We start from the raw sequence: 11393 nt of genomic DNA, 5'->3' as shown, positions 1-11393 counted from the left end.
ATATGGTTCGGAAGCCATTATGGTTATTTTTAATAACGTTATTAATATCCATTTTTTTACTATCTCTTATATAGTTGATAGTATTTTTAGCAATACGACTGCCTATTTATATTTATTTTTTAGAGATTACATTTTTTTTTAAATTGTTTCTTTACTTTTATATTTATATTTAATATTATTGTAATTAGTGCCTCTAGCCGAAATTTTAAATAACTGATACTTCAGTCGTTAGAGCGCGCAAACTTTCACATGTATATAATTATATTAGTAAGATTAGTATTTTCTTTTGATATTTAAAAACTGGCAACATCATATACACATTTTAATTAAATCTAACTTTGCTTCACTTACACAGTCAGGGATACCAAAATAAAACATATTTAACTTTACATTCTTTTATTTTAATATATATGGAATAATAAATTAACCCCCCATGTATATACCATCCTATCACCGAGACACGTTGGCTACCTGCGGACTATCCCCATCCCGCTCTAACTAGGTGAAATACAAAATTTCATCTCACTCTGTTACTATGTCAATTTAAAAAAGCTATTTGTGACGAATATTAGAATGCCGTTAATTCCTTAATTTAATACTAAAATATAATTTAGCGAAATTAGTCTGTTGTTTCGTAAAAGAAAGGAAGCCTAATTAAGCCGGAATGGGGACGATCGATCGTTGAGCATTTATTACCCAGCACTAGTTAATAACATTTCACCAAGATTTTACGGATTTTAATATCATTACCATAAACCGCTGGCGTCTAAGCGAAACAAATTCAATTTAAAGCATTCCCTCTCACGGTTTCCAAACGAACTGTCATGACGCCATTTCGTATAATTTTGGCGGGAAACGCCATTTTATATTTTAATGTGATAGATATAGATTCTTTTTACAGAGAATATTAATTATGATACACGTTATCAAGCATCGATTCGTATTATTATATCTCGATTTTTAATATATTAAAAAACGAACTACAAATAGAATGGCGTCAAACGATTGATAGCCCGTTCGAAAACCGTCTAATTTCACACAAAACTCCGAAAATCTACACCATATAGCGAATAATACGAAGAAAATTCGCTTTCATGTATATGGCTCGTAAATTTTGGTAACTAAATTCTATATACACAATAATATGTCGCATTTACTCAAATAAAATGAAAAATAAAACAATTGAATATACATATGCATAAATTAATTTTACACGCTAAAATTAAACTGACATGACAAAAGTTTGTTCAAAATTTACATATAATATTACTTACAAGCGACAAATGAAACAAATAAACAATAATGAAACACGTTTTTAGGAATTTATTATTATACCCTAATCCGTTGTACTACGCTGCCGAAGCACGATACGTAATCGATATAGCGAATCGATACGATAATCGAGAGACATACAATTATTCGTCTCAATAAACACGTATAACAACGTCTAAGTTAACTTAAATAATATTTAACACTGGAAGTAATCGGAACCGATATTCAATGCCGAATATTTTATAGCTAAAATTAATGGCAGCTAAATTTGAGTACGAGTTGCAAATAATCCGATATTGATTGAATCGATTCCAACGTTTCGCGACACATTCTGATGAATCGAAAGCGAAAGCATTAGGCTTAGATTAAGTAAAATGCTAACATTTAACAAAAACTTAGGCATTACTTAACAGTACGTATATACCGAACATCCTGTAGGTTTTTTTTTTAAACAAATCGTATAATCATAATATTATGGAAGTTTTATCGTTTAAAACATTACAATAGTCTATTTCCGTAAGGTTAAGATAGCACGTCTCGAGCTCGTTTGCTATTGGTTACAAATAACAACCAATAACGGCCGATAAGCCGGCGTTCACAATCATTGCGTAATACCATTCCTATTTTAAAATGTTACTTACCACATTTTTAAGATTTGAACATTTTTTAATGAACCGTAATATTGAATAAAGTGAACGCCTATTGTGAAAGTCGGCTTATAGCATTCCATTTGACTAACCAATGAGCGAGCGAGTTTGTATTTAATAATTATAGAAAAAATAGGCTACAGTACAACACAAAAACGTCTCATTATATTTTAATATGAAAAGTCCATTAAAAGGAAGACCTAATCCGGAATATTTTATTTAATAGCAATTACAGAGTATAAAATCAGAACACAGAATAAAGTCTGGTCGTTTAAATTAGCTCTTTAAACACTGAAAAGATTTTGATAGTATTTTCACAATAGAATAGGCCGTTTTCCGAGATTTATATCAATGGATAGTCACGGCCGGTCGCGTTAAATTTGTGTAAAATTATATCTGTTTATATATATTTTCGAATAGATTTACAAACACAATTATTAATTAAATTTTCTTTTTTTTTATAATCTGCTTAAAAAGAGCTACAGGACAAAGTTCACACTATACTAAATTTGTATTTCAAAACGTTCACATTTCGGTATATTACGAATAATAACTAGCATTACATTAAAATGAATAAAATTGTAAATTAATCACATTTAAATATTTTAAATAAATACCTTACAATATACCTATTATTAAGGAAGCGTCAGACATGGAACGAAATGACCAAACAAGATGGCCGACAACGCCATTTTTATCTGTCACATTATAATCTTTTTTGTCACATTTCACTTTTCTTTACTTCATCACGAAATTCTAACTAGAAAAAAAAAGGGAACTACATTGACATTTTATCTCTAGACACGGTGTTGTTACAAAAAACAAAACAAATATTTATAATCTGTTTTTAAAATGAGATGTCAAATTATAAATACATTGTTGTCAAACTGATTTCCATATTTCATTTCTTAGTACGAAATAAATCTCAATTATTTCGTAAAGAACAAACTGTCTCTTTAATTTATTAAATACATACACATAGAATGGACGGTGAGCGTTCCTTATCAAACTGCGAAGCATGAAGGAGTAAGAGTGCGAGAAAGACGGTGAAATCATGCGTCTTGTAATTGTAAAACCTTAGCAATTACAGACTATATAAAGGAGATAGACATTGGCAGCACAGTCGTCCTCTTTCTAGACAGTGATACCAATTTGTGAGTTTCTAATGTCTATACTTAAACGTGTCTAGAGAATTTAAGTCATAAATTAAGTCACTAACGATTTTTTTTTGTAAAACATTATTTCTGACATCTTTTATATTAAAGACTTGTCACCTTATAATTGTTGATTCAATTGTATTTCCTTTAGTTTAAATTTATAGAGAATAATTACGTTATAACTTTGATTATGGCTAGATTGGAATAATTTATTATAACAAATACAAAACATAAATTAACAATATTTTGCCAAACCCTTTCAAAGTTACATACAAACTTGCTTGACAAAACAATTATATTCACTTATTTTTTAGAAAATGCATTTTTTTGTATTACTAATTCACAAATTTAAATTTAACAAACAATATTTTTTTTAAATAATCGATAACTTTTTGCTTTACTCACTAAATTTTGAGCGTTAGTTTCTAATAATTAGAAAAAAAAGACTGCAAAAATTTCACTCACATTTTCTTTGTAAATAAGTTGTTTTTTTTTATTTAAAGATTAGCCTAGCAAAAATTGAAAATTTTCCTAGATTTTTTCCGCGTTAAATTGAAATAATAAGTATAAATATTTATATTTATACAAAATATGTATAAACATTGAACAAGCGTTATTTTTCAATTATGTAAATTAAAACGACATCTTTGGCAGACCGACCGGTAGCTAGAAATAATCTTACAACCTTTTTTTCAAAAACAATGTCTATCAATAATATTTCCAATTCTCGTCCGTTTAATTAAAAAAAAAAGTCTTGAATTTTTTTTTTATATAAGAGGAAAATGAATCCTTCACAATTTTTATCTTATTTCGCTACCGGTAAAGCTATGTGTTGTAATGTTGCTAGTTAACAAATAAATATGCTACAAACGTTACAATAGTCGAAAGAAGAATTACCAACAATAATTGGTTGCACTTATATTACGGCTTAAGGTGGAGTTTTTTCTCTCTTTTTCTATAAACTATAATTAAACGCGTAGAACCGATTTAAGTTATTAAGTCGTTGTGACACCGTTCAAGTGACAAATATCAGCACTTACAAATAAGGCAGTCATATTATCTATGGCTCAATTTACAATCATTAATATAACGGAAATTATTGCATATCTATTACAATAATTATTACTATGCATAAAGTTTTGAACTTTATCATTTTATATTTGATTTATCATTGAGCTGTAACGGTACAAAAAAAAATCCAGAATAACACCTTAACATTTTAAAAATCTAACGTCTAGCGCTCGATAATTTGAACGCGACCTGAACTGTCAAAATGACAGTTGACGTTTCAATTTGACATGTGGAACGTGCGTTGACATATGTCGTGGCAACGTCATGTTGACGTTTAAGCCGAAAGCCGCTCGTGAAGCTTTAAAAACTATCGGTGTTTGACTGTTTACGACCGCCATCTTGTCGATATATTAATGTCAACATGAAAATAAAACGTCGAAAGGGTTCTTTTTATTGTTTAAAGCGTTCATAAGCTGTAAGTGGCGATGTCAACGAAGTTTATTATATAATATGGAAGCGGGACATCAGGCGATGGCTAAAAGTCTCGCGGCTCGCGTTAAAAGGTCGACAATTCGACGCCATAAGTTCCGCAGTGCATTAGAACGGCTGAAAAGGAATCTCCATAGGAAGAATACGACAGCCACTTGAGTAAGAATGTGCACTATGTGTAACCTGAAAATTAAGAAATTATTTGTGAATTTTTTGGAATATATTATGTCTTATAAAGCTAATAAATAATTTGCAAAACTTTAAACATTCACATAACTAGAACAGTAACAGTAACAGCCTGTAAATGTCCCACTGTTGGGCTAAGGCCTATTCTCCCTTTTTGAGGAGAAGGTTTGGAGCTTATTCCAACACGCTGCTCCAATGCGGGTTGGTGGAATACACATTTGGCAGAATTTCGATGAAATTAGACACATTCCTGCATACATTTTTCTCACGATGTTTTCCTTCACCGAAAAGCACGAGATGAATTATAAAAGAAAATAAGCACATGAAAATTCAGAGGTGCTTGCCCGGGTTTGAACCCACGTTCATCGGTTAAGATTCACGCGTTCTTACCACTGGGCCATCTCGACTTCCTAGAAGATAACCTAGAAGTTCAGGCGCAATCTTCATGTATTGTCCCTTGAATAGATAATTGGATTTAAGTACTTCAAATGCTTAATTTGAAACTTTACAAGATAATTTTTCCAGAAAATAATGCGTTTGCCAAGAAGTCAAAAACTAACATCATATTACCACAATATATAAAATATACTACTGATAGTAGACAGTAAGACCGATTGAGAAGTCACTACTCACACATCTGTTATTCTAACGCTAAACATTAATACTTCATATTGCTGTGTTTCATTCGGATACTGTGCTGTGCAATATGAGTGAATATACTTATAAATACAAGAGACAGAACATTTTAGAAGGTTGATAGCCCATAACCCAAAACGCCCATTAAACTACTCGCAAAGTTATCTAGACTAAGTAATAGTCAATTGGTCAAAGTCCGAAGTACGACTACACACTTCATGCAACCTCGCGAGGAATTTATTGTTGGAGCTGCTTGACACTGCCGGTTCTTTGATTCGGACGCAAAAATCAACAGCGATCAAAACGCATTGAATCGCAGTGAACCTCGCCTCTCGGCGCGCTTAACTTCGACTTACTTCGCGTGTAGGATAGTGGCGTTTTAGGACATGCTTATATCAAGCGCCTCAATTAAAATGATGTGAGTATTCAAAGTGTTTTTGTTCAACTCACCTACGTAGTAATTTTCTTGACTTAGGCAGAGTGTCCGGACTTTCCTTGAAGAGGAACCTCCGTATACCTAACACATAGGATTCGATATAGGCATCCCAGTCTATGTTAGTGACATCAAAGTCGAAAGTGTTCCGGTCCTCGGGCGAGAGGGCGGTACTGAGGGCCTGTACGTTGTCGTCGGCAAAAGCCCATTGACGAGTTGTGAAGTATTCCAAGCATGCTGAAGCTTTCTCCAATTTGTTCTGAACACGAACCATCCTGAAATTAACAAATCGAATAATATTCGAATTTTATCATAACTCAAAACTTAGGAAACAAAACTGGCACGCCTAAATTTTGAATTAAATAATTATCGTAATTTTTTTTTCTTTTTTTTATCGTTGATTTTCCCGATGACAGTATTTAACAATACCTAGCTATGATATGAAAAGAATTTAACGGTTCTTTATCATTTGGAGCTGAACATCGTGTTAATGTGACTTTTCATGCAAGTACAGCACAATCCGTCTGTGTAGGACCGGCCATAGGACCACCCATTTCAATGAAATTATTTCAACACCCAACATCAATTATATTGCTGTTTCGGTTTAAAGTGTGAGTAAGCCAGGCAAAGGCTAAAGAAATCTATAATAGATTCGTGGTTGTCTGTGCATTGTGGAAGGTGTGGTTTATATTTATTGCAATTCCAATGTCTATGAGCCAAGGTGATCCCTTATTATCAGGGACTCACGTATACTTTTCATTGCATTTTTAAACGCTTCTTTATTTTTTAGTATATCGTTTTATCATCGAGGCCTTACATGGGTTTGTTTCCAGTGAGGTTCGCGATGAGGTCGATGATAGTGGCCGGTGCTCTGTGCTGCAACAACGTCAGCGTGCTGTGCTTTAGGCGGTTATTCGTAATATTTCCACCAGGATACCAAGTTATTTCACCTGGAAACACATGAGGACAATTGACAGCTCAAATTATTAACACTAGATCGATTAATATAAAATTAAAAATACTTTATTCAAGTTGCACTTTTTTCAACTACAATAAAATCGGACACGCACACGCAGAATGCGAAGAACGGGTCGTATATAGTGGCCAATATATACAATTTTTTGGGAGTGTTTTTTTACTGTCTAACTTCTTACGTTTCTGTGCACGCAATGTTTTTTAATCTAGTTTTATTTTTGTATAATAATTTATTGCTTTTACTGACTGTAATTAATTATTGTAAGAATATGTCAATACTATAAAAAGTGCTAAAAATTTTCTATTATTTCATCTCGATATCTTTCATAAGATAATACAGACAGTTCGCTTCAAGGCTGCGTGTGAGAAAGGTTTATGTCAACTAACTCAGTGACGATTATTACGTGAATAGTATATAGGTGTATGAACAGAGAAAGAGAGAGAGAGAGAGAGAGAGAGAAATAAAGACTAATAACAACAAAAATACAGTCATGTGTGCCAAATAAATAAATAAATCAAAATATATTGTTCCAAAAAGGGAGCATTGATTTTGTGTCGCCCGACTTAGTTAGTTAGTAGACGACTACCATTAGTCATTACCATTTATTGCTTAAACACTCATCTTCGGATCTTCGAATTGTCACACGACATTGCATTACCAATTTTAAAATAAATAACTTCAGTAAAACACTACACGATGACAAGGAAAAGTCACTCAAGGGATACTCACTAAAGGGATGTTTTCTCATATACTTGAAACTGGTTTTGACGAAACGTTGCCACGTGATCGGATTCTGCTGACCCGTGCAGCAATTGTAGACAACTACACCGTCACCTCTAAAACAGATTCGATAATACATTTATAAAATCTTGTTTAATCTATATTTTTATGTCAATATCTGCCGTCACCTTTCATTTAATTTCATTTCCATTTATTTGCTTTAAACATAATATAGATGTTTAGTCACTCTTCACACACTTCAATGCTTTCAACTTCACTCAACTTAAATTATACATTAAAATTATTTTAGTTTAATTACAAGAAATTTCATTACATAATAAATAAATGTCAAATATTTATTGCAAGAATTCTTTTACCGCGTAAAAACATCTGTCAACCAACCAGTCATGTATTTTTTTTTAAATCTTAAATTAGGCAGATCCTTAATGTCAGAAGGCAACTTATTATAAATTTTCACTAGCATACGGTCACAACTCTTTGAGCAGAGAGCTGTTTTACACGATGACATATACAACTTATTTGGATATCGCGTATTAAATGATACAATATTCTGATTACTTTCAAATTAATTGTTTTTGAATTTCATTACGAAACATGCTGCTTCGTATATGTAGATGCATGACAACGTTAATAATTTGAGATCTTTAAAAAATATTATAATTTAAATTTTTAAATCAGCCGCCTAAAGCTGTTAAAGGCACAAAATCTGACAGAATAGTGACCTCGTGACTATTTGTCGTACCCGCTCGTAGAATTTGACTATAAATTGAAGAAGAAAAATAAACAAGGAACGAACCGAGCTTAAGGTTAAAGTTTCTAATGGAAGTAATGAAATTATCTTCGAAATTAAAAAGTCCGCCATGGGAAACCACCTGCAGTCCTCAAAACAAAAGAATAAGAATAGTATTTTAACATAATGCATTTAAATAGTTTTTTTTTTATCAATATAATATAAATAGGTGAGTTATTAAACGATAGTGTCCGAGAAATGATGATCTAAGATAAACTATTACATTATCCTACTACCTACTGTCCAAAGTTCATACATAATGTACGTAAATGCTCTAATTTTTCACTCACCGTCTCAAATGAGTCCGCCAAGCGCATACAATCATCAAATTGATGACGGTATCGACTGGCACCAAGTCTGCGACACGCCCACCCGTGCCAAGCATGGTACGGAACACGCCCTTGCCAACCGCCGCTATGATGCCATTAGGACCGTTCCAGTTGTCCACCCAACCTTTAACCGGCTCCCGGACAGATGAGAGTACTGAGAATTTAATAGATATATATTTACAAATATTATAATTGGCTTTGGGCTAGTATCTATAAAATTGTTTGTCTATAGTTATACGTAGATAGGTTTTGGGATCTTAAAATAATTTAAGATCAAGATAGTATCATTTACTGTTATCAGAGAAAAATTACGAATAATAGGAGTTCCTCTTCAAAATTTTTATATATGTATTTACAATACATCATCGCTATTTTGAAAAACAAAAGGCGTCGTCGAATAATTAATTTCTCCCTTTTTATTACGCTGGTAAAACGCATTACATGTTGCATTGTAACATATCTCGTGTGGACCCTTTATCAGAACCTGAAGATGAACATCATCCTTCCCTTTGTATTAAAGTTGATATGAATACCATTGAGCGAAATTTAAATCCAGCTATTCGTGTTGTACGTCGCTTTCACAGCGCTGATTATGATAAAATTAATTTTGAATTAGCTAAAGTTAACTGGCAACACGAATTTAAAAACAAAGATATTAGTCAGGCAGTTGATACGTTCTATCTTATCGTAAATCACATTATAGAGACATTTGTCCCGTCTAAGTGTATAAATGAGATCAATAAATATCCACGCTGGTTTACGCGACCCTTGATAAAATTAATTAATAAAAAATTAAAATTCCACAAAAAATGGAAAATTTATGGCCAACAAAACGATTATAACAAGTTCTCTGAATTACGTCTACAATCAAAAAACTTAGAAGGAACGTGTTATAATGAAGTTCTGGAACGAGCAGAGAATAATATTCGTTTTAGCTCAAAACAGTTTTGGTCCTATATAAAGACTAAAAAAGGTCATACATCTGTACCTAATGTAATGTATTTTAACTCTCAAGTTGGATACAATGGACACGATATAGCAAATATGTTTAATTCTTATTTTCATTCAGTTTTTGAGGATAATAGTGGAAATCAAACAATGGATCACTATTCTACTAGCGCAAATCAGACTATCATCAGTTCTATCGAGATTGTTGACAAAAAAGTAGAACGATATTTATCGAACATAGATACATCCAAGGGTTATGGTCCAGATGGAATACATCCCATTTTCTTAAAAAACTGCAGTAAAGTGTTATGTGTGCCTTTAACAATGCTTTTCAAAAAATCATTGGACAACGGATTATTACCAACTATTTGGAAAAAATCTTTAATAACGCCGATTTATAAGTCTGGAAATAAAAACGATATAAAAAACTATCGCGGTATTTCTAAATTGTCAGTTATTCCAAAACTTTTTGAAAAGATTGTCTATGATACGATATTTCCATTATTAAGGCCTCTACTTACCTGTAACCAACATGGTTTTATTAATAAGCGATCCACTGAGTCCAATCTGTGTGAGTTCTTGCATACAGTATTGAGTGCTATGGAAGTTGGTTTCCAGGTAGATGTCGTATACACTGATTACTCGAAAGCATTTGATAAGATATCGCACAATTTGTTATTACAAAAACTTAACAACATCGGTATACATGGTGACCTTCTACGTTGGCTTACATCTTATCTCCGCGAAAGATCTCAAGCCGTTGCTATTAAAGGATATACGTCTAGTTTTATTCCTGTAACATCGGGTGTACCACAAGGTTCTCACCTTGGCCCTTTACTTTTTAACATTTTTATTAATGACGTAACTAATTGTTTCAAAAATTCTCAAGTTTTATTATACGCTGATGACACTAAAATTTTTAAGATAATAAAAAATAATCAAGACTGTTTTTATTTACAAGAGGATTTAAATAAATTAGGACAATATTGCATTGCTAATAATTTGCAGCTTAATGTTGACAAGTGCTGTGTAATTACATTTTCGAGAAAAAAAGAACAAATAATTTTTGACTATTCCATATTTAATACTAAATTAAAAAGGGTAACCGAGGTGAGAGACCTTGGGGTACAACTAGACAACAAACTTATATTCGATAAGCATATTGAGGAAATAGTGATGAAGTCGTATAAAATGCTTGGATTTATCTTTCGGCAAGGGGCAGACTTTAAAAATATTCATACCTTTGTAATTTTGTACAATGCTTTCGTTAGATCACATTTAGAGTATGCGTCAACTGTTTGGAATCCACAATATGCAAAATATGTCAACTTAATTGAAAATATACAAAACAAATTTATCAGGAGGTTGCGATACAAATTTACTTTTCCTGACTCTGTTTTTATGCCACTTGAAGAACGTAGAGAACAAAGAGACCAAATGTTTCTTTACAAAATATTAAATAATTTAATTGATTCTCCATATCTGCTCAGTGAGATTTTATTTAAGTGTCCTCGTTTTAACGCTCGCTCTCAGGATACTTTTTCAATACCCATTTATAAAACTAATTATTTCAAAAATTCTTTTATTCTAAGATCTTGTAATAGTCATAATAGAAAATACAACCACATTGATCTGTTTAAAAATAGTTTAAGTAAATTTTATAATCTTGTGAAAAATACTTATTAGTAATTAACCATAACCATATTTACGTTAAAATTTTACTTTGTCATAAATAGTTATATTTTATGTAACATCAAAATTAGTCCACTTCCCTGTTA

General features: G+C 32.0%; 1 protein-coding gene across 3 annotated transcripts in view; it reads right to left on the bottom strand.

Moving 5' to 3' along the window:
* Positions 1-379: 379 nt before the first annotated feature.
* Positions 380-11393, bottom strand: part of LOC126778850 (putative fatty acyl-CoA reductase CG5065) — a 61194-nt gene continuing 50180 nt past the window's right edge. For all 3 annotated transcript variants that reach the window (XM_050502561.1, XM_050502564.1, XM_050502563.1), the window contains exons 8-12: positions 8629-8821; positions 7537-7643; positions 6649-6781; positions 5849-6106; positions 380-4759 (exon numbers count right to left, since the gene is read on the bottom strand). In XM_050502561.1, the coding sequence (XP_050358518.1) occupies positions 4612-4759; positions 5849-6106; positions 6649-6781; positions 7537-7643; positions 8629-8821 (839 nt within the window). In that variant the 3' untranslated portion in view covers positions 380-4611. The remainder of the gene's footprint in view (positions 4760-5848; positions 6107-6648; positions 6782-7536; positions 7644-8628; positions 8822-11393) is intronic.

Source organism: Nymphalis io, chromosome 27, assembly GCF_905147045.1.
Source record: "Nymphalis io chromosome 27, ilAglIoxx1.1, whole genome shotgun sequence".
NCBI lineage: Eukaryota > Metazoa > Arthropoda > Insecta > Lepidoptera > Nymphalidae > Nymphalis > Nymphalis io.
Note: the sequence above shows the minus strand (reverse complement) of the source record. Positions and strands in the feature narration are given on the sequence as shown.